Source organism: Protomyctophum parallelum, assembly GCF_964188405.1.
Source record: "Protomyctophum parallelum genome assembly, chromosome: 3".
NCBI classification, from domain to species: domain Eukaryota; kingdom Metazoa; phylum Chordata; class Actinopteri; order Myctophiformes; family Myctophidae; genus Protomyctophum; species Protomyctophum parallelum.
Window position 1 is genome coordinate 32,110,780 of NC_139698.1, and position 23,949 is coordinate 32,134,728.

The following is a 23,949-nucleotide window of genomic DNA, read 5'->3' on the forward strand; positions in this document are numbered from 1 at the left end:
ACATCAACTCCCCTGGCACACAGGTAGACGTCACATACCGCCCACGTGTATAGTACATATCTTTTACGTAAAGACCTTTTTTCCTGTTGATGTCCTACCAAACCAACCATTTGTTGTCGACTACAACCTGTAGCACATAAGACAGCATATTTGACTTTTTCCTGAAGTGTTTTGGTAATGTGCAAACCCATGACCTGGGAGATGCGATACGCTGCCACGTAGTGATGACCGGGCCGGCCCGTTGCCCGCAGGTCCCCTTCTCTCCCTTCTCTCCCTCTCCATATTCTGTCTCTCTCTCTCTCTCTCTCTCTCTCTCTCTCTCTCTCTCTCTGTCTCTCTCTCTGTCTCTCTCTCTGTCTCTCTCTCTGTCTCTCCCGTTTCCACTCCTCCTGAAATCATCTAGCTTGTGTTCAATGTGTTGCTTTGATCAAGTATGCACAGCTGCCTCTAATGATATCCTGATATCCCTGCTGCACGTCAACTTTATTTGAATTTCCCACGTAATGTTGTTTTAGGACAGAACACTCACTGTATTTATCTACTTCATCGTTTAATGTTCTCTCATGTATTGTAAACAAGTGGCTTTAGTTTTCGGCCGTTGGAGAAGCCATATGAAATGTGACCTATATTTATATGGTTATTTCATTGTTTTGAACATGGTTAAACTCAAAAGACTAAAGGATGCGGCGATGCGCTGGATCAAAAATCGTAGATCATTTCATTAATAATCAGCATATTCGTAATGTCTTAGGCTATACTGTTGACTGTAGCACAATACAATATATATACAATATGACTTGGAAACAGATGGCATTTAACATGAACTTGGATTTTAGAGCTGTGATGCTTCCTTAAGGACCCATAGCGTGAGTAGGCAATCGGAACAATCAGAACATTATGAACGAAATGCTGCACAGATACATTGTTGGGAAAATGGCCCAGTCCCCCCTTCCCTCTCTCTCTCTCTTTTTGCGGGTCACGGGACGGGCGAGTCGTTGATTCTTATAAAAAGATCTTATCAAAAATACACACAATAGATAGGTGTGACATACAGGGTGATCGTGGTAGGATAAGAGAAAGGTGCAGGCACATTGTTAGCACCAAATGTATTATTCTTTGTAAACAACTATTTTTTTTAGTACAGCAAAGAATTCTACTCATGTATAATGCTTTGCTGTTCCACCATTTGCCTTGTCTTTTTTTTTTAATCAAATCTTGCACTGGTTGAGCACAAATCCTAGATTAGGGGAAACAAGTAATGTATATGTCAGGTACCATGAGACAGATAAATACAGTACACACCATCCAAGCACACAGCTACTACATTACAGTATAATGTCACTGTCAGGTATAAAAAACTGCTAAATGGTAAAAGATAATCTGTGTTATTGGATCAAGTCTCTCAAGCCAGAGAACTATAATCTCTGAATGCAACATAGAGTCTCTGCCTCCTGAAAGCAGAGGACGGATCGTCATCTCAGTTTAGGCATTTTAAAATTGTGTGAGCCAACAGCCTGGCTTGAGAGACTACAATGGATCCAATGTAGTTATTATTTAGTCACTTAATAATAATGTAATAATTTTCATTGGTTAAATAATATCTATAGAATGACTTATTTAACCACATTCAACCTGGTGTCGCTATTTTGGCATCATGTCATTACAGTGGAAATGTGTCAAAATATAGCAAGAATCTAGAAGGTTTTATGTGTCACAAAGCAGCAAAATGTGCAACAGGTTTTTGACCGCTGGTTACCACTGTTCACATTTGTTTGGTACTTGCTTCATTCATCTGCTTATGGAAACCCATGGATACCTCACTGTTATGCACGGGAGCACTGACATTGAAGGAACAGTACGGTAATAGACAATTCTATCATCAGTGTGTCAGCCAGGTCTAACTGCGGCAACAGCCCCCTCACTAGCTCCGTATAAGACCGGAGCTCCTTTAATACATGAGAAACAAATCTAAGATCTTTTCTTAATACACTTAGCTTACGCAGCAGTTCCTGAAAAAAACATAAAAAGACGACATACTGTATGGAGAAGCGAGGTTTGGATATAATCACCATGCCCCCACAGCAGAGAAGCATTAAAGAGGTTTCTGTGGCCAGCAGAGGACCATGTTGTGAGTTGCTGTGTTGTGTATGTCACCAATAGCTAATCAATATGGCATGCATGGGGTGGAGTAGTGTCTCTCTGTGGTTGTGTGAACGCCACAGAGGTTAGGCAGTCTAAGGACCGTGTCTATGCTTGTGCACATGCATGTGAATGTGAGTTTTGGCTTGGATGAATACAAGTTATTTTGGCTAATAAAGTGTGCATGCGTGTGTGCGTGAGTGCGTGTCAAGGTTTACTGCCAGCTTCCTAAGTATTTAATTTAATATTAGATGTGGGGTTTGACTGGCATAGTTTGTGTGCGCGTGTGTGTGTATCACTCCTCTCACTGTGTGTGTGTGTGTGTGTGTGTGCGTGTGCGTGTGTGCGTGCGTCACTCCTCTCACTGCATGCGTGCCTCATTCCTCTCATTGCGTGCGTGTGTGTGTGTGTGTGTGCGTGTGTGTGTGTGCGTGTGTCCTCTCACTGTGTGCGCGCAGGGTCTGGGGGTTAGCGAGGTGGCGAGGAGTGTGGTGTGTTAATACTGCTGTTGTGTCTAGCCGTCACTAGGTTCAGGTTGAGGCTGAGGTCGTCTGCTGTCTCTGGTTTCTGTGAGGTCACAGTGTGACCCGTGTAGCAGGGGTGAAAGGTCACTGGGGCCAGGTTGTTGTGACTGCTCAGCTTAGTGCTTAGCAGAGATCTTCTTCCTGCACTGATCACTGTGAACCTAGAGTCACACATGTGTACTCGTATAACATGAACCCATGACGCACGCGCACGCACACACACACACACACACACACACACACACACACACACACACACACACACACACACACACACACACACACACACAATCTTTAGAGCATACCCTTTGTCATAATGAGGACAGGGGCTCACTGGGGACAGGGAGAAACTCCTTATGGTCAGCACACTAGTAGGGAGGATTATTAAAACAAAAGGAAAAAAAAAGAAGTGATATTTGAATTAAGTGAAATCACTATACCTTTAAGGTTGCAGAAGTTATCTTAATTGAATTTTCTTCCATTCCTGCCAGGTTTTCTTATCTCTCTAACATCAGAATCTGTCTGTTCCATTCCCATGTCAGGTGGTGTTCCTGCCAGGGTTTGGTTGTCTCTACATAGACGTGGTGTATGACAAAGGGGCCGTGGTTTTGTCCCTGGCACCAGAGGGCAGCGAGGACTCTGTACTACTCAGTCAAGTCATCAGGTACGGATGAAGTGTTCTCTTCAATTTACCATTTTTCTTTGTGATTTCAATATAAATCACATTGTGTAATGTAACTTCCAAGCGTGTGATCTATCCAACCTTGAAGAAATCTACTATAATTTGTCATATTACATTTTTTTTGTGACATTTCATCTGAAATAATCACATTTTCTAACATTTTCTAAAATAGCAAGAATAGCAGATCTACAAGCTCACAATGCGTCCCATCGAGACAAAAACTAAACTTTTTGAAATAGGGCAAGTGGTTAAAGGAAAGTGGTTGGTAGGAAAGTACTGTAGATATCTTAAGCCCATGTTTGACACTTTTTACATACAGGATACTCTGTGTGTTTGATTAGTTTTATTTCCAAAATAAACATGAAGAGAGGTTTCAAAATGACCTGCTCATGACCTTCTGTGGATGGTAGTTACTGCTTTGCAGCCCTGACCTGCATGCTTTCTTTTTCACCACAGGAGGGCAACACAACCTGTCTGTTATGAATGCTGAATTCATGGTTGGATCAACAATTCATACCATTACTTTTATATTCCATTACATCACAGCCATCTTCACTGTCAAAACAGCAAATCACAGTAATCAAATTACAGATGATGACACCCTCATACAGTTTGATAATGACACAAATTCCTATTGATGCATGTAGAATTATGAGCATATTATAATCGTTCTGTTGTTTCTCTGAAATTAAAGAATGTCTTTCCTCCAATAGAAGCCAATTTAATTAGCAAATTAGTGTTCAATATTTTAAGAAACCCTTCTAGTTTTCCGAAAAGAACATTTAAACTGACTACAATTGCACATCTTAATCTTAACACATGTGGTTTATTTTCAAGGTCCTCCAGTCAGAATCTGGCCTTCAGGGTTCTCCTCAGTGAGGCCAGTGTGGCGCTGAGTGATGACATCACCAGTCCTTCTGGCTCTGTGGAGCTGCTAAGGCTCACTCTATCTAAAGTGCTCCTCAGCTTGGCTCCCGTCACGCCTGCATGGCTGCCCCCGGAGCTTAGAAACCACCCTGGTGTGACCACCACCACCAACACCACCGCCATCACCACTACTACCTTCTCTGGTCTGATGTCTGAAGCCTGTCTGATCGAGCTCCACTGTGCCAGTCTCCAAGTAGACAACCAGCTGTATAACCGTGCCAGCTTCCACTTCCCAGTCCTGCTGTGCCAGGAGAGGGGTGTTGCAGAGACCGGGGATCCATGGACCAGCGAAGTCAACCCCTGCACTGTTTCTCCAGAAGCCCTGGAGGAATTCAAACGCTCCTGCTTCCTCCAGCTGAGCCTCACTCTGGCTGAAGACCTACGCACGATGGAGCAGGTTGGTCTGGTAGATTAGACTGCTAATTTACTGATTAGTTCAATTTTGCAATAAGACACCGGACACAAACACAATTAAAAGTCGCTCGAATGTGATTACTGCCAGTACACAAACACAATTAAAAGTCGCTCGAATGTGATTGCTGCCAGTAGATGGCACACAGTCAAATATTGGGTGTTTAACTCTGAAAGTGTTCAAACGTAAACAAAATGGTCTACTTGGGTACATTTGTACAATATATCATATATTAAATGAACATCCAGGATTTCTACTATGATATTTTACCTACAAGGCCTTCAGCGTTTTCTATTCAACCTGCAACACTTCTCTCTTCTGTTCCTTCCAGGTCACCTTGCAGCTGCAACCTGCCAGGCTCTACGTGGAGGATACCTTTGTCTACTACATCAAGACCCTGTTCCACACCTACATCCCCGAAACTGCCCTGTCATCCAGCCGTGCACGAGGCCGCCGGGGCAGCAGAAAGCCTGGGAATGGATGCGCTCCAGTCCTCCCTGAACAGGTGTTGTACTTGTAATAGAAGGGTTCAATTAATTTAGGTATCACCCTACATCCCATGTGGACTCAAAACAACTATTTTGAATCTATACTGTTATTATGACTATTGCTCCATCAGTTATTACTGTTCTTGCGGTTTCATGACATACATTTTAATTATTATTTTTCTTTTAGGTTTTATGACCTCAGTTACACCCAAACAACCTGAACTTTGATCATTCAGTGTATTTTCTGTGGTCTGGGGTTTTCTGTGTGTTCTGAAGCCTTTTGAGCTGCAATGAAAACAGGCAAACAGGCCTCAACAGTGACATCTGCTGGCAACTCATTATGTCATATATTGGATTTGTGGTCTCTTACATCACAGTCCACAGGAAAGTCAGAGCACTTGTTTGAGCCAGAAAACCCCAGAACACAGAAAATCTACTGAATGTTAAAAGTTTATGTTTTTTGGGTACAATTTTTTAAATGTCACAATCCATTTAACTGCTAGGCTGGTCGACGACATTGTATTGTATTCTCACATGCTGTGGTTATCATTAGGTGGTTCAGTCGCTACAGGCGCTGGTCCATCCGGTGCAGCTACAGAGTCTGGCCATTCAGCCAGTAAACCTGCTGGTCAGCATCCATGCCTCCCTGAAGCTCTACATCGCCTCAGACCACACGCCCCTGTCCTTCTCCCTGTTTGAGAGAGGGCCTGTCTTCACCACACCCAGGCAGCTGGTCCACGCTCTGGCCATGCATTACGCTGCTGGAGCCCTCTTCAGAGCTGGTGAGTAGTAGAGGGCTCCTCTGTCTCTACCTCTCTGCCTCTCTCCTTCACTTCACCTGATGATAACACCAGCATACATGTGCTGTATGCATTAACACTAGACAATGATAATGGTGCATGCGCTCGTTTTTAATATTCACACCAGAAGCAGTCGGGTACATAAATTGTAGCTGATGATTTACAACCGAATGTGTGGACACAACGGTTTATGCAAAAAGTGACCATTAGGAAGACGCACTGACAGTATGTGAGCTGAGGCGAGACACTGCCTTTCCTGTGGACACAGGATATCATCTCATCGTCTCACTCCATCACAGACTGAGACAACTGTTACACCAAGTTTCTGTAGAACACGGGTGTCCAACTGGTGTTTTGCGGGCCAAATGCGGCCCGTGAAGGGCCCCAACCCGGCAGGATGGTTTTGAACAGAGCTGTATGACAGCTGTCCTCGCTTTTTCCTGCTGCTTATTTTTTTTGTTTAGCCTCACTCCCAGTGTGTAATGATATTTGCACAGATGTGAGTGTGCATATGTGACCTTACAGGTCCATTTGGTTCCATGAGGATTACACACACACACACACACACACACACACACACAGCGAGATGCCAGCGTTGTTAGATACGCATTTTACTTAGTCTAACTGGCCTGCGATTTAAAATGAGTTCCACACCCCTGCTCTGGACCCAGCAATTCACCACATTCCTGATGAAATAATACAGTCAGTAAGTGCAGGTGGACAGCCAACACATTTCAAGTCAAGAAGCAGATACTGGGCTGATATTTCTTAAAAATGAAGTAACATCTGAATTACTGGAAGCTGAAAAAAGCTGCAGAACCAGATGGTGTCAATACAGTAGTTGTTTGATTCAACGGTTTTGTCTGGCTGTCTGTGTGCAATAAAGAAACCTTGAACCTTGAACCAATAGGAAATACACTTTGCCAGTGTTTGTATGTTGTGAGACAACAACCACAATTCATTATTGTAATAAAATCAGAGTGTGCAGAGTTGCAGACCCCATAATATCCCATACAGCACTGGCTCGCAACTGGCCCACCAGTGGTACGACTGGGCACCTATGGGTCTGTAACTCTGTAGCCTCACGGACCCAGGTGTGATGTTTTCAAAAGAGAAAAAAAGCCACAACCCAGGAAATGTGGCATAGGAGTGGGAGTGAACCTTGTATTTCCATAACCAATCAGAGTGCAGAAGGGCGTCGCTCCAAATTTGGTGACGTCGCCGGTGTTCTCTGCTGTGTTCTACCGGGGAGCGGAGGGGAGGAGGAGGAACTGGAACCAAAAAATACTTTTTTTTTATTTTGTATTTTTTTAATTGGTTCTTGCTGTTGTGATTTCAAACATCACTATACCCCTCAGCTCATAATGGTTTTTTTTCCCATTTGGAACAGTTTCTGAAAGCTGCTTGGAAGCAATTTCTGTTGTGCTTTGAAGGCCAACAAAACTTTTAGAGTATTTTATTTAATAAAGAGTTTATTATTTGGTTCATGATAATCAGATCTACTTATTATTCGTATGGCTCTCTTTTGTAATTTAAAATAGGGTTTGTATTTGTAGTAAACATTATAGAAAATAGAGTAGTCCTTCTGACTACGGATATATTTGGTTTTATATAATATTGTAATAGTTTTGGACATTTTAGTTTTTACTTTATTTATGTGATTTCCAACGTAGTTTATCGTCTATTATTACACCTAAAACTCTTACTCCATACCTTTCCATACCATTGTTTTTTTTTTTGCTTTCGCCTTTATTTTATACTTTTTATGGAGGGACAGACAGTAGGCTGACACATACCATTGCTTTTAAGTGTAGCTTGGTTGTTAAATTCTCTAGTGCCAAATATTATGAATTGTGTTCTATTTACATTCAATGATAACTTGACAAACCATTTTTTTTATTCTCAATTCCCACCATGCAAAGTGCCATGGTTCCAATCATCTAGAACGGAACCAGTTCTAGAACCAAAGTTCTTTTGGTGGAAAAAGGGCCTGAGAGTGGAACCAAATGGACCTCTATGTTGTTTTTTTTCTTTTTTTTCTTTCTTTTCATTCACTTCCAATTTACAGTGTAGACTAGTATAGTTTAGTTCAATGATTCCCAACTTGTTTAATATTAAGGACCCCCAGTTTGATTTGCATTAAGCCACAGACACCAATTGAAGACTTAAGCAATAAGCCACGAGAGGTCTCAGGTTACTGGGTATTTTACACTGGCTGGGGTCTTATACCCCCCAGCCAGTGTAAAATACCCAGTAAGCTGGGGCCTCGAGTGGCTTATTGCTTTTCTAAAACGGTTACAAACATATAGCAATATTAACCTAATAAAACGATTGAATTCACAAAAGTAGCTACGCTTTGCGCCACCAGAGCGAGCCACATCACTTCCTTGTTTTGCTCGGCAAGTAGCCCCAGTGATTGAAGGAGTGGGTTATCGGTGGAATTTACACCGGTCACGTGACGGTAACCAGCCAATCAGAATCAAGTATTGGAACTACCCGTTTTAGAATGGTTGATTGTATTTGCAGAGTTACAGCCCCATAAGGGTCCACCTGGACCCTTGGTGGTCCCTGTACACCACATTCAGAACCAGTATGTCCTGCATTATCATTCTATATGTTCTTATGGTCCATTACATTCCACACATGGTATGATTTAACCAAGTCATTTCCACCTCAGAAATCACTGTTCATGGCTGGTTGCTTCCTTACTGCTGTCTCTCGTTAGAGCCCATGTTTCTGCTCATATTTCAACATGTCACTTCACCGTGGGCTCCTCTACCTGAGCCATCACACAGTTTAGGTCTATGGGAAAGCATTGCATTCTGGGACTGATTAACTTTAGGATGCACGGCACCACATTGGGCCTCAATGACATAGTGCAAATGGACACATACACAAACACATAGGAGTGCATGCACATTTACAGCATACACACACAGAACACACACACACACACACACACACACACACATGCGCGAGCGGATGTGTGTCGCCATGACTCAGCCTGTAAACATCAGCTCCTGTCAGGGGTTTATGCTCCACCAAAACCACAACTGGAAGACCATGTAAAGCAGAAAAGAACACTGGGCCCCACTGGAACTGATTTCCTACCATTAGAGCCCATCACTCATACAGAAATTGACAGGGAATATGAGCGGAGCGGTCTGGCGGCTTGAGAAATGGCTATTTGATTTTGTGATGCAATTGTCAGCGCATAAATATCAATGAGCCGTACCATCTGAAGTGGCCTGCATGGCTGAATGAGAGAGGTGAGATAGTAGAATGCAATAAATCTCGTTAGGACATTTTGGATGATTTCATTCAGGAATGTGTGTGTGTGTGTGTGTGTGTGTGTGTGTGTGTGTGTGTGTGTGTGTGTGTGTGTGTGTGTGTGTGTGTGTGTACGAATGCATCCGTTGGTGTTTCTGCGGGCCATCGCGTGGAGAAAGCTCTTACAGAGAGTTAACATGGTCATAAAGCAGTTTAACTTTGACGTCCCCACAGTAAAGTCTCGTAACAGTCTTAAAGTTTGACTGTGTACTTAGTTTATTAGAATGGGAGAGTGTGTCCTCGGAGCGCTGCTTTTGGCAGGAAAAGTAGTTGAGGTACACGTACTCTAGAATCTTATGTGTGGATTACACCTCCTGGGAGGCATTTCTTAAGAACAGGTGCGTTTTAGACACATTTCTCTTATGTTATGAAAGATGAATGTGACAGTAATCGTGTATGTCTGTGTGAGTGTACTGTGTCTGTATGTATGTTTGCACACATGCTCTGTGTATGTAGTGTACAGTACTGATCTGCATTGGATCAAAACAGTATAAACTCATTATCAGTGGTGGTACCGTATGTTGCCATGGATATCATTAGATGATCTTGCTGCCCATCGTCAGGTCTTTAATGGCATTGTTTGAATGCCATCAAGCATGGCAAAGAGAATCTGCAACTAAATGCTGAGAAAACTGTGGTTCATATTATTGCCACAGACATTATGGCATCTAAATTGGGTATAATACATATCCAATGATGAATTGCTGAGGGACTGCATAAATAATTTCATAATATGGTCATGTGCTTTAATGGGACATGTAGTCCTCCCCAGTGGCAACTTCTTCCAGTCCTTCCTCCTTTGATCCACATCTTAAAGGACCACTTCACCACTTGTCAACCTATCTTCATATAATAGTTCCTCACTAATAATCAAGATGGCGCAATTTATTTCTACTCGGTCTGTGTCTCATAGGAGGGCTGTGGGCAGATCAGAAAACCGTCCACCAGTGACGTCATCGATGGGGAATACATGCTAATAGAAACTGCAGGCTTAAGTTTCTAGTACTGAAAAGTAGCAATGCGAAAATGGAAGCCACGATAAATTTAAATCTAAACATTTTTGTAAAGAAAATCTTGTTTAAAAAAAATCTGCCTAATGATGATGTCACTGGAAGACGGTTTCTAAACTGCCCACAGCTCTCCTATGAGACACAGACTGAGTAGAAACAAATTGTGCCATTTTATCATGATTATTAGTGAGGACCTATTATATGAAGATAGGTTGAAAAGTGGTGAAGTGGAAATCCGCAATTCTGCATAATCGTGCACAAATTAAGCTGTGATTATTGTAATTACCTATAGAACTATCAAGTCATACTAATAAAAGCACATGCTTATATTAGTATGACGAGTATTTAAATATGTTCCACCCAGAATATAGGAATGCTGGGGTTCAAGTAGTTAAACAAAGTTATTTACTGTCCTAATCTCTCAAGTTCACCTTGTGACTTGGGAAAGATTTACATATTTACGTAGTGTAATATGACATAAATGTTAGATGCTATAAAGTAACAATTTAATTCAAGGGTGCCGTGGATTAAATGTTATTTACAGGGGTGACCTGAGCCACAACTGCAGTAGATAGTGCATAATAGTACAAGCATGATTATCAACCCGTGTTGTGCGTTGTCTCCTCTGTCTCAGGCTGGGTGGTTGGATCTCTGGAGATACTAGGCAGTCCCGCCAGCCTGGTACGGAGCATTGGAAACGGGGTGTCTGACTTCTTCCGCCTGCCCTATGAGGGTCTGACCCGCGGGCCCGGGGCCTTCGTCAGCGGGGTGTCCAGAGGAACCACCTCCTTTGTCAAACACATCTCCAAAGGTAACGCTGTCGTCCAAAGTAGTGGTTCCCACATTTTTATTTGATGTCTCCCCGGGACCAAGACTAGTGAAAATAGCAGATCTACAAGCTCACAACGCGTCGCTTCGTGCCACGTTGTGAGCTTCAACATTTGTTTTCTAATTTAGGGAATTTCTTTGTTTTTTCTTTGATTTCTTCATGACTTATTACCGAAACAAATCATTCCAATTGTTTTTAATTCATGATTTTGTTTGCTTTTTCTTCCTTTTTTATGTTTTGAAATAATAATAATTTCATAAACAAAATGTAGGAAACTAAAAATAAAGGGACCCATAAAAATGTTTCCGTGACCCACATATGGGTCCCGACCCACTGTTTGAGAAGCAGTGGTCTAAACTCTAAATCTTGTGGTGCACATTTGTTATTTGTTAGTATCCAATATGTCATGTTGAATGCTGAACGTTCAAATGGAGACGCTGGCTTGTCTCCTCTCCAGGCACTCTGACGTCAATCACCAACCTGGCGACCAGTCTGGCACGGAACATGGACCGTCTGTCTCTGGACGAGGAGCACTACACCAGGCAGGAGGAGTGGAGACGACAGCTACCCGAGAGCCTGGGAGACGGCCTGAGACAAGGGCTCTCACGGCTCGGCATCAGCCTGTTAGGTATGCACGCACACACATCAATGCATAGTTTTGCTCACACGGAAGCACACATGAATACATATTTTTGCTCGCACACACCTCAACACATATGAGCGAACACACACACACACACACACACACACACACACACACACACACATACACGCATGCGAGCGAACGCTGTCTATCGCTGTATACGAGAGTACACCATGAGACAGCATAGTATTAGACAGCACAGCAGGGCCCCAATAAACACCCAGAGGTCAGTAACACTCAAGTCTGTCTCGACAGTCCAAAAGTAGTGTTATTCAAACCAAACAGCTGCTCTGGGTTATAGAGGATTAGAATTCTTGAGATTTACCGAATATTAGGTGCCCCATCTGCGTAGTATATAAAATGACTGATACATTTTTGGTTTAACAATATAAACCATGTCTGAATTTCCTGGTGGGTTTCCTTTGTCAATTATTTCTGTCCACATAGTACAATATGGTGGTGTTTGGGGATTTTGGCATTCCTGCTTTATTTTTTACAGAGACACTGAACAGAGATACAGGAAAGAAAGACTATGGCCTTACGTATTTATGTGGTGTGCTCTGTGTACTCTGTATTTGTTCGAGGGGGTCAAAGTAGTAGTGTGTGTGTGTGTGTGTGTGTGTGTGTGTGTGTGTGTGTGTGTGTGTGTGTGTGTGTGTGTGTGTGTGTGTGTGTGTGCGTGTGCGTGTGCGGGGGGAGAGAGAGAGGGGGAGAGAGAGACCTGTTATAGTAAATTATGTAGCACAATATGACCTTTGGATCAAAAAGGTGAAGCAGATTCTACCAATATGTAAAGTTTCAAAACACATTTTAGAAAGTCAGTCAAGTTGGCCCAGGCCGTAGCGTAACGGTCTGGGCACCGGACTGGTAATCCAGTCGCAGTGTGCCGCGGGTTCGACTCCCGGACCCGACACGGCCTTTACTGCATGTCATCCCCCCATCTCTCTCCCGTTTCCTGTCAGCCTACTGTCTGTCCCTTCAAAAATCAATAAAAGGCGTAAGCCGCAAAAAAAAAATCTAAAAAAAGAAAAAAAAAAAAAAAAAAAGAAAGTCAGTCAAGTCAGTCAACATTTATTTTTTGATTTGAGTAAAAGTACTATACAACATTTACCTCTGAGATGTAGTGGAGTAGAAGTAAAAGTATTGGAAATTGAAAATTGAAAATACTCAAGTAAAGTGCAAATACCTCAAATTTGTACTTAAGTACCGTACTTAAGTAAATGTACTTAGTTGCTTTACCCCACAGGAAGTCGGAGAGGTACAGTAACAATGCCGTGTTGTTGTTTTTAGGGGCCATTGCAGGCATCGTGGACCAGCCCATGCAGAACTTCCAGAGGACGTGGGACACGCAGAGCTCCGCTGGCAGCACGGCCAAGGGAGTGATCTCTGGGGTGGGGAAAGGCATCGTGGGGGTGTTCACCAAGCCTATCGGCGGAGCGGCCGAGCTGGTGTCTCAGACCGGCTACGGTGAGTCCTGGTGGTCCAAGGGTGCTCTGTAGGGAAGGAAACTCAAACTGTGGTACTTAAAATTTTAAATTATCAGTGATTTTCATCTGGTGCCAAATTCAAGGAAAAGAGGGCGCTGTTTTTCCTTAATTTTTTGACGATGCGTTCTCAGATTGCCTAGAGTCTAGAGATTCTGCGTACCACCAAAGGGGTCATTACGTATCACTAAGGGTACCATAGGGTGAGAATCACTGCCTAGACACTAACGGAACGCTGTACTAGTCGTTAAGTATCACTGAGGGTACCATAGGGTGAGAATCACTGCCTAGACACTAACGGAACGGGTCGTTAAGTATCACTAAGGGTACCATAGGGTGAGAATCACTGCCTAGACACTAACGGAACGGGTCGTTAAGTATCACTAAGGGTACCATAGGGTGAGAATCACTGCCCTAGACACTAACAGAACGCTGTACTAGAGAAAACATCATTATTCAACAGTGCACACCTGTGTCAGGCAGGCCTTGGCCAATAGTATTCTAACAAACATCCATGAATCACAGTGAGTGCATCAGGAGCTTCAGAAATCCATCGGTGTTCGGGCGATCTCTCCCCTTCCCTCTACTTGGCCCCAGGCAGGAGCCAAGTGTTTATTAGGCCAGGCCTTCTGTAGTGAGGGGCCCAGGACAGAGCTGTTGAAAGGCCCTCTGACGTACACACACAGGCATAGTTTGTTCCTCTGGAGTTGGTTTGTGTTTTATTGGAGATAGGGAGAAGGGGCAGGAGAGGGAGATGGGGGAGGGGGGAGGAGGTGAGAGAGGGAAGAGGGGGTGGTGTGAGTTGGCGTTAACAGGTCATTGCTACAGTACATAAACTGCCAATGAGGTGCACAGCTCCGTGTAAGAGCGATGGCTCCCTGGGGGCCGGCTCTAATCTACCTGGCCCTCTGTGCACTGTTGGCTTAGCAGGCTATGAGGTGGGGTGGAGTGAACACACACACACACACACACACACACACACACACACACACACACACACACACACACTACACGGTACACGGCCATACATACTAGTACACTATACAATGCCCAAATTTAAATACGCAGATGTAGTATATGGATACATGCATACACAAACAGAAGAACTCATTGGTGCACACGAATGGTGCTCAAACACAGCACTGGCCCTGCACGAGTCACTGAATACTTACATTATACAGCTTACATATTAAGTTCACGCAGATATACAGTACATGCAGGAGTAATACAACCAGATCTTAAAACACACTCGGGTAGGACAAATGCCCACACGGATCCGCGCTGCGTTCCAGAGTACCAATGTGGTGACATCAGCTAGGCTCACTTTGTTCTTTATAGCTGTGTTTGAACTGCTCCATGACATCACTGGCTCACTGCCACTGCTGCTCTACTGATGGGAAGACTAGAATGTAGGGCGGGGGACCACAGGCTCATAGATGATCAACTTGTAGCCTATTGACAGACACTGATGGAGCTATTATACAAAGTCCTTTTGCATGGTTCACTGCTTCAGTGGACCTGATGAGGAAATGAAAAATCTGAACGTAATTCTGCATGATAGATGCAGGGTGGTGGCGCTTGTACCATGGATAATGTTTATGTTGGTTTTTCCAAACATCGGTTGGTTTCAAGTCAAATATATTGATATGATTCCCAGTGGCATTGTGTGTTTAATGGAATAGCGTAACTCCAAACTGTGCTAGTGCGTATAATATATACGGCATCACCCATGTTTATTGGGCGACTGTGGCTCAGGAGGTAGAGCATGCCGTCCAATGATCCATGGGATGGAGGTTCGAATACCGGCTCCTCCTGTCTACATGTCGAAGTGTCCTTGGGCAAGACTGAACCCTAGATTGACTCCAATTAGTGAATGTGGGAGGACGCTGGCGTCGACTGTTCGCCGCTTCACCTCCCAATGTATGAATTAATTGCAATTTGAGCACTTGGAAAAGCGCTATAAAAATGCCATTCATTCATTATTATTATTTACTGTTTCGTCAAAAACATGCCATAACGATGTCATAGTACATACTACTGTATGTCTTAATGAAAAGAAAGTCATATTGTACTAAAGTGCATGATCTAAATTGAGAAAGAATACTCATAACGTGGCCCCGGTTGTTCACCAAATAAGAGTAAGAGAGTATGTTAAATTAAGTAAAAAGAAAAGTCATCGTTTTTTTTTTACCACATCATAACAAAATAGAAGGGAGTTCTCTACATGGGTGCCATTGCTCTCAAAGGTTGCCCTAGAAAAATAATCATTGTAGTTATACATGTATACAGTATATGCTTGCCAGTGTACTGTATATGTGTACTTGGGATGATGACACAGCCTGGCTCCAGCCCCTGAATCGCTAGCCACAAATATTCTTCTGGTGATTCAGGGGTCTGGTGACGCTGTCGAAGGCAGGGTTTTCTCGTTTGAAAGTCTAACCGGTCCAATGGGGATGGGGTTGATCCACTATGAACCAATCACCAAACTTTGGCCACGCCCCCACTTTGGCCACCCCCCCACCTCAGAAAACGGCTGCACTGAGAGGGCTGTCAGACTGAATTATGGAGTGGAACGAAATGATGAATGAACAAAATGTCAGGCTAATGATGACGGGTAAATGTTTAGGTTAGTTTGCCCAAAAATCCATCAGCTCCAAGTCAGATCTCTTAATAGTATCAATTTGACTCATATCGAGCAGTCCAACTAAACTAGTGTTACCATGATAAATGCACTGGTATTACTGTAACTCGTCATGTCCCTGTCAAATACAAATGTACTATTTTGCTATCCTGATGTGTATTCTCATTCACTCATCCTTCCAGGTATCTTACATGGAGCAGGACTGTGGCAGCATCCTAAACAGCTCTTCCTGCCTGCAGAGGAGAAGTCTTCCCAGGCCCCCAACAGCCATCTGAAATATGTCTGGTAAGAGCCCAGACACAAATTCAATTGCCTGACTCTTTTATTTCTGTCCAGTTGGGCCTTTGGTTTTGTTGGATTCTATACAGCTAGAACCTTCTGTCGGTGTTCTCTCTCGTCCCTATGAACCATCTCGGAATAAAACAAGAGAAACCTTGGGCAGGGTCCACTGTCCTTTATAGAAAGGAGGAGTCTGGCAAGATCCTTGACCTTGATCTCTGAAAGCTATCCCACACATGGCAGCCAGCCTCCACTCCCCTGTTCGTGTACAACCCTGTTAAAAGGTTTTTATAAGCACTCTGCCAAAGCCCCCTGGCTACAAACTGTTCTAGCTGTTTAACTGTGAGTCTGTCCAGAGATGTCTCCATGCCATCACATAGAGGAGGGGCACACACAACTCCCCTGGCTGGACAATGGGTGGGAGAGACAGATGGAGGGTATATGCTGTGCCAATCAGGGGGTCACCGTTGGGTCTTCCTTCATTCTCTGAATGTGGAGGAAGTGCAGGCACATTCACAGCATTGTGTGGACCATTTGGTTACCCCATAACTTCCTGCATGGTCTCTCTGTGGAGCACATTACCACAACCTTGGACCTGGACAGGCCACTTTTTCGGAATTGTAGAGAATTGGTTGATTATCCTATTGGCACCCATGCATCTTAAAACATTATTTTAGTTGTTCGTCTCTGTCCCCATGGACATTCATTTTAATTTCTACCTGTGGAAGTCAAGGTCAGCTATCAACGGGGGACAAATGTTATTACACATGACACCTACGATGTTAAACTATAGTCATTGAAGGGACCAGACAGTGTATTGAGTTCATATTAGAATCCAATGAAAATATTATAATATTATAAGAATGCCTGTCTGTTGGCACAATGCCTCCCTGTAGTTTTATAGGTGGTTCTGCTTTCGAACCAACTGGTTTTGCAGTCCGGGTAGGGAATGAGGCATTACCCCAGGTCAAGGAGTTTCTCGGGGTCTTGTTCACGAGTGAGGGGAGAACGGAGAAGGAGATCAGCCGGAGAATCGGAGCGGCAGGGGCGGTATTGCAGTCGCTGTACCGCACTGTTGTGACGAAAAGAGAGTTGAGCCAGAAGGCAAAGCTCTCTGTCTACCGAGCAATCTTCGTTCCTACTCTCATCTATGGTCATGAAGTGTGGGTCATGACCGAAAGAATAAGGTCACGAATACAAGCGGCTGAAATGAGTTTTCTTCGACGGGTGGCTGGCATCTCCCTTAGAGATAGGGTGAGAAGTTCAGTCACACGAGAGAGACTCTGAGTAGAACCGCTGCTCCTTCGCCTGGAAAGGAGCCAGCTGAGGTGGTTCGGGCATCTGGTTAGGATGCCACTCGGGCACCTCCCTAGGGAGGTCCTCGACGCATGTCCCACTGGGAGGAGACCCCGGGGCAGACCAAGGCGCAGTTGGAGGAAATACATCGACTCTCTGGCCTTGGAACGTCTCGGAATCCCCCAGGAGGAAGTCACTAATGTTTTTCGGGAGAGTGAAGTCTGGAGCTCTCTGGTGGAGCTGTTGCCCCCGCGACCCGACTACGAATAAGCGGTTGAAGATGGATGGATGGATGGATGGTTTTCATCAGGTATACAGCAAGTATCTCTTAGTTCTAATACAAGTAGCCCAGCCTAGCCCAAATTCAGATTAAATCAACACATTAACACTGAACAGAACTCACTCTACCAAAGTATGCCTACCTTAGCATCCGCTGCACCACCACCTGCACCTGTCTTCAAATGTAAACACACACTCAACACATGGCTGAACACATGTACAGAATTCCATACATATTGAACCTGTGTGTAGGATGAAGCACACATGCAGTTACTTAAGTCACAGGATGTCTACCATGACATGCATGGTCACTTGCATGTGCATGTGTGCATGTGAGATAGCCTGGCACATTGTGTGTGTGGTCTGTGTCTAAAGAGAATGTGTACATCTGATGCCACCTGACCTCCCATTGCCAGTGTGTATTTATGTCGGCCCATCCCGCATGAAAGTAAGCAAAAGGATGTATATCTGTGTTTTAGTGACTACTTACCTGTGTGGGTTGATAAAAAATAAAAATGCTTTTCACAGATGGATGTATTCAATGGGCATGATATCTAGCCCTAAATGGAAGCTGTCACTTCCTGTGCTTTGTTCTTCGTTCAAATCTAACTGGCTGATGCTTGTGACCAATCACTACACTGCACGGCAGTGGTTCCCAAACCTTTTAGCCTGTGACCCAAAAGAGAGTTTACACATTTGCCCGGGACCCAAACTAGTGAAAATAGCAATCTGCAGTTCGGCTATTTTCGCTGCTTAATTATTATTTATTTATTTATTTTATTCATGGATTCCTTAGTTTTGTTTGTCTTAAAATTATTTGACATGTCTTTATTTAAAACAAATCTTTTGAAATATATATATATATGGGAAGCCGTGCTGTACAGTATAAATTATACATGGCGGGTTTGCCTTCCTCTGGGCCCACAGGAAGATGCTGCAGTCTCTGGGCAGGCCAGAGGTCCACATGGCCCTGGCGGTGACCATCGTCAGTGGGTCGGGACAGGAGCACGCTGGCTGTCTGCTGCTCACCTCAGAGGTGCTGTTTGTGGTCAGCCTGAGTGAGGACGCCCAGCAACAAGCCTTCCCCATCACTGAGGTATACCTCACAGTGCCTTTGTTTTCACCAGAGCTGCACACAAAGTCCTGCCCGCTTTCTTTTAGTGCTCGCAGATGTGTTTTGCATTCATTAAGAGATGCAAAATATAAGTGGTCCTTATTTTTAATAAGGACCACAATAACTACTTATTTTTAATTCTGAGCAGCGCAGGGGTGGAAAAACAGGCACAGCCGCTTTGGCCCAAGTCTTCGTCACTGTGCAACCAAATAATCATTATGAGGTGACAATGAAAGCCAGATTAGTCTTGTTTATCAAAACATTAATGTTTCCTGGTTTAATAATACAATTTTAATTAGAAAATGTTCCCCAAAGTGTAACTGTAACTGTGTTACTGCCACATAACACTTGACACACACACACACACACACACACACACACACACACACACACACACACACACACACACACACACACACACACACACACACACACACACACACACACACACACACACACAGAGACACACAAAACATTGTGCATAGAAATGCCTTCATTTTGACTCTGCCTTTAGTTTTTTGCAGTATAGTAAACCTGTCTTTTCCTGAGTTGGGGTTTCTATATCCATAGAAGTGTATCTATGGCATGCAGTTAACCAGAGGTTCTCTACATAGGTGGAATGCCAACAAGAGGCAGGACAGCAGGGCCAGCTCACACTCACCTTACAGCAGCAGACACTGGCCAGTGACACAGAGGTGAGACACTCTTTTTGTTTCTTTTTTTATATATGTTTATTGGTAGCAGATTTCAACAATTTAAGTTTAGTTTGAACATACCATTTTTTCCATTTTCTCCCTCACCCCATCCCTCCCCCCACAGTTATCGTCATCATTAAAACAATATAAGAAATAACAATAGTAATTGACAACAAAAAAGTCCAGTCCAATCAAACATAAAAACCCCATAATATCCTTAAGCCACATAGCTACGTATAGAAGGAGGAGTTGGGGATTTCCATTCCAACAATATTCTACGTCTTGCAATCAGTGTGGCAAATGCCACCATATTAGACTAGGTGACACTTCAGGCGTTTCGGTGTTGTTCACTGTATGAATTGCATTTAAAGTATGCTGATTGCAGTTTAGTGACTTTTATACGAACAGTTTAAGTTAGATTAACATTACTGGTAACTGCCCAAGTGACTGCCCAAGTGACTGCCCAAGTGAATGAAATTGTAGACCCACCGGCAATCTCGGTGGAGGTCAGATTTCTTCTCGGTTTTGGTCACCAATTTCCACTATATTTTAATTCCTTTGTGCCCGGATAAACATCACCAAACCATCCACAGCCCTTGTGGCTGTTTTCGATCCCATTTCCGTTCACGAACATATATTTCAAAATATATTTAAAGTATATCTTTGAATGTCTGATATCTGATAAGCAGCAAGCTATAGGCTATATATAAAGATAAATATTGTATTATGTTTGGTCATGATAGCAAAACGTGTGTTTTAACTAATAAAAGTGGTCCTTTCTCCCTCTGTCCTCCTCAGGGCGACAGCAGTCGGGAGCGTCTGTCAGAGCAGCAGTACCAGCGGCTGGTGGACTTTGTGACTCGGGCCTCCCAGTATCTGTCCCCCTCTGTGGCCTCTCTGCAGCTCCAGGCCCCTGTAACGCTCGCTGAAGCGCCGCCGTCTGTAACCAAGTCCTACCGCTATCTGGTAGAGCCAGCCTTCGCCAGGGTGTTCGTCAGTAAGTTCACCACAGTCAAGAACAAGGCGTTACGCATTGGGTTCCACTGACCAGTAGCCTATACACACAGAGACTCGTCCGCACACAGCTGCATTTAAACAGGAGTCTTTGAGTCAATTCAGATTTTCTTTTATTTATTTTTGCTCCAGTCTAGATAGCAGATAATGATTATATATGCAAAATATATTTACAGGGGTTAAAGAACATTTTAAGGTTCTGCCACTCATACAGTACATGGTCAGCTGCTCCTTAGGGTTTAGGCCATTCTCACAAATTGCCTTTAAAAGTTATTTTTTTTAGAAATGCACCACAATTCACTTTTTATCCCACAGAAAAAGGGAAGAGGCTTTACATGTATGTGTATGATTTATTTATGAAGATGATTTATGTGTAATTACAGAAGTACATAAATAGGGATTACATTATTGTACATGCACATTTCAATGAGACGGCCTACTGTATACTGAACACTAAATTTAAACCCTTCTTTGACCAACATTTTGTGCTTTCAATGTGCAGCTGGTGCTCATGGGTTAATGATCATGTGGGTCCTTTGGCACTCTTACTTTGATAGAATTTCATACGCCAAAACATATTTGCACCGAGTATTATTCATGTTTGTATGTTTTTGTATTGCCTCTCAAAATGTCTCTTATAAACTCCTCAATTACACAAAACCTACCATACTTGCTATTCTGATGTTGGTATTGTCACTTTGATTTCACAATGTAGGCCCATTGTGCCATAGACTAATTGCTTCCTAGTCCCATGTATATGGGATTTACTTATGGATTATGGTACAAACATGAAAGAATAGCATTTTGATGAAGTGTAAGTTTCTGATATCCAGGGGTTATCAAACGTTTTTTTAATACCTGGACCCCATTTTATGGAGGGATTTGTTTGGACTAACTAAGATAGGACACACACAACTATCCAGTATAGTAGTAGTAGCAACAGAAACAGTATATAACAGAATAGCATAATAATGATGTGATTTTGAGGTCTTTAATATATGTTTTGAGAGGCATTAGACTTCTATAACAATCATGAATAGACAATACAGCATATCGTTGCTGTCAGGCAGAAACCTTTAATATCTATATTCTAACTTTTTTCATAAATGAGTGCTCTACTTGGTCACACAAAGGTAGCAGATCTACACCACTCCACATTTTGACAAAGACGATATCTCAAGGATAATGTCGTCGCTGTCAGGTGGAAACCTTTTGGGAAATTGGGGAAATAACCTGTGTTCTAATATACCCAATGTAGTTATAATTTATTCACAAGCTCTTGTTAATCTTTTTCATTGGTTCAATATTTTTACCTTAATGTATTTTTTTTCCTAAAAATGCTAGATCTACAAGCTCACAACACGTTGATGCGTTGTGAGCTTGTAGATCAGCTATTTTTGCTACTTTTGTAACACTCGAGTATGACGAAGTAGGGCATTGATATTCACAAAAAACTAAAATGACATTGACATATAGATACAAGCTTTCTGCTGATGTGTCTCAAAACATATCTTTAGACGGATCGTTATAATCACCCAAGTTATACATGATGATATATAGTTATACATTTTCTATCTTAACACTAGAATGATTCACTCACACAGAATCAGCCCATGTGAATGAGCATGGTGCTTGTCTTACGCCAATGTAAGTGCAATATTATAAATAATTATTTGATTGTAATGATACCAGCTGTCAACCAAATTGATGCTGTTTTCTGTTTATTTTTATACATATAGAGAGAGCGGTGTTCTCCGAGGTTGTTTGAAAATAATTGTTCTTCGTAACCTTACATCATGCCAATTGTTCTTGATGCAAAAAGATATGCCTTTGTTATAACTGCAAGCTGTTTAGACATTTTTACATTTTGTCAAATCTAATGCCTATGTTGTAGGTACATGTATAATATATTGTGTTATTTAAAGATAATAAAAACTTTTATGTCTTCCAATAGCTTCCTCTATCTTTGATTGGCCCTCCCATAATAATACAAATCTTCCTATGAAAAGTTTCTCATATTTGGTTTCGGACGGCATACTATTTGAAAAGAAATCATGAAAAAACGACATACTATAGTCCAAGGTTTCAGACGGCATACTATAGTATGTAATATTTTCATGATTTCGGGACACTATGTCAGAGACAGGACTTTGAACCTGCGGCCTCCTGATTCCCAGGCAGGCTCTGTACCCAGTGAGCCACTGTGCATGCTGTTCTCAAAAGGCCGAGCCAGAGACTTGTTTCCATTGTGGTTCATAAACATTCAAACGTCTAGAGATAAACAATAGCAAAAGAAACAATAGACAAATCTCCTGTTATTTATTTTTTTGTATTAATGTTGTTACTCAAAGCCAGGGAACAGGAGACTGTATTGTGGCACGTAGCAAGTAGATCAGTGACTTAGCACACTGGCTGCATGATCTGGAGGTTGTGCGTTCAAACCACACTCAAATCTTTACTTGCCAAAATCTGCCATTGACCCCCATTCTGAATTTCTCATATTTAAAAGCACTATATTTCTAAAACTATGAAACATTTCAAAGATTCCTTTTCCGGCAAACATGTCCACCGTAAGAAGAACCTAAGTAGGCTAGAATGGGGTTGGTAGGTTTAAGTATGTAGGACTAGTAGCATGCCAAAGTTTGTGCTATTGCCATTGAGAATGCATTGGGCGTTTAAGTTAAATAAAGTAAAAAGTTCCAGCATGTGTCTCCACAGTAAGCTGAATAATACAAAGTGTGAATGGAGTTTCTAGGTGAAAGTGACTTTTTGACGTCCCATAGAGCTGCCATTGAGCCCCATTATAAATGTCTCAAATTTTTAAGCACTATATTTCTAAAACTATGACACATTTCAAAGATTCCTTTCCAGGCAAACATGTCCACCGTAAGATGAACCTAAGTAGGTTTGAATGGGGTTTCTAGGTGTAAGTATGTAGGACTAGTAGCATGCCAAAGTTATACATTTCTCATATTTGGTTTCGGACTGCATACTATATAGCATGTCGTTTTTCGGACTGCATACTATAGCATGTCGTTTTTCGGACGGCATACTATAGCATGTCGTTTTTCGTGATTTTGGAGGATTCGAAAAAAATATGAAAATCATGAAAAAACGACATACTATAGTTCATGGTTTCGGACGGCATACTATAGCATGTCGTTTTTCTTGATTTTGGAGGAGTTGAAAAAATGATGAAAAAACGACATACTATAGTCCATGGTTTCGGACGGCATACTATAGTATGTCATATTTTCATGATTTCGGGACACTATGTCAGAGCCAGGACTTGAACCTGCGGCCTCCTGATTCCCAGGCAGGCTCTGTACCCAGTGAGCCACTGTGCATGCTGTTCTTGAAATG

The 23,949-nt window shown here is 42.7% G+C and overlaps 1 protein-coding gene across 2 annotated transcripts in view; it reads left to right on the forward strand.

The window, feature by feature from the left end:
* vps13b (vacuolar protein sorting 13 homolog B) overlaps nucleotides 1-22,529 on the forward strand; it is a 457,445-nt gene extending 434,916 nt beyond the window's left edge. For both annotated transcript variants that reach the window (XM_083761686.1, XM_083761685.1), the window contains exons 57-68: nucleotides 1-23; nucleotides 3,206-3,327; nucleotides 4,183-4,669; nucleotides 5,016-5,189; nucleotides 5,726-5,954; nucleotides 10,947-11,123; nucleotides 11,599-11,769; nucleotides 13,075-13,251; nucleotides 16,092-16,194; nucleotides 18,691-18,859; nucleotides 19,492-19,572; nucleotides 20,371-22,529. The exon at nucleotides 1-23 is cut by the window's left edge and continues 174 nt beyond it. In XM_083761686.1, the coding sequence (XP_083617812.1) occupies nucleotides 1-23; nucleotides 3,206-3,327; nucleotides 4,183-4,669; nucleotides 5,016-5,189; nucleotides 5,726-5,954; nucleotides 10,947-11,123; nucleotides 11,599-11,769; nucleotides 13,075-13,251; nucleotides 16,092-16,194; nucleotides 18,691-18,859; nucleotides 19,492-19,572; nucleotides 20,371-20,619 (2,162 nt within the window). In that variant the 3' untranslated portion in view covers nucleotides 20,620-22,529. The remainder of the gene's footprint in view (nucleotides 24-3,205; nucleotides 3,328-4,182; nucleotides 4,670-5,015; nucleotides 5,190-5,725; nucleotides 5,955-10,946; nucleotides 11,124-11,598; nucleotides 11,770-13,074; nucleotides 13,252-16,091; nucleotides 16,195-18,690; nucleotides 18,860-19,491; nucleotides 19,573-20,370) is intronic.
* The last annotated feature ends 1,420 nt before the right edge of the window (nucleotides 22,530-23,949 follow it).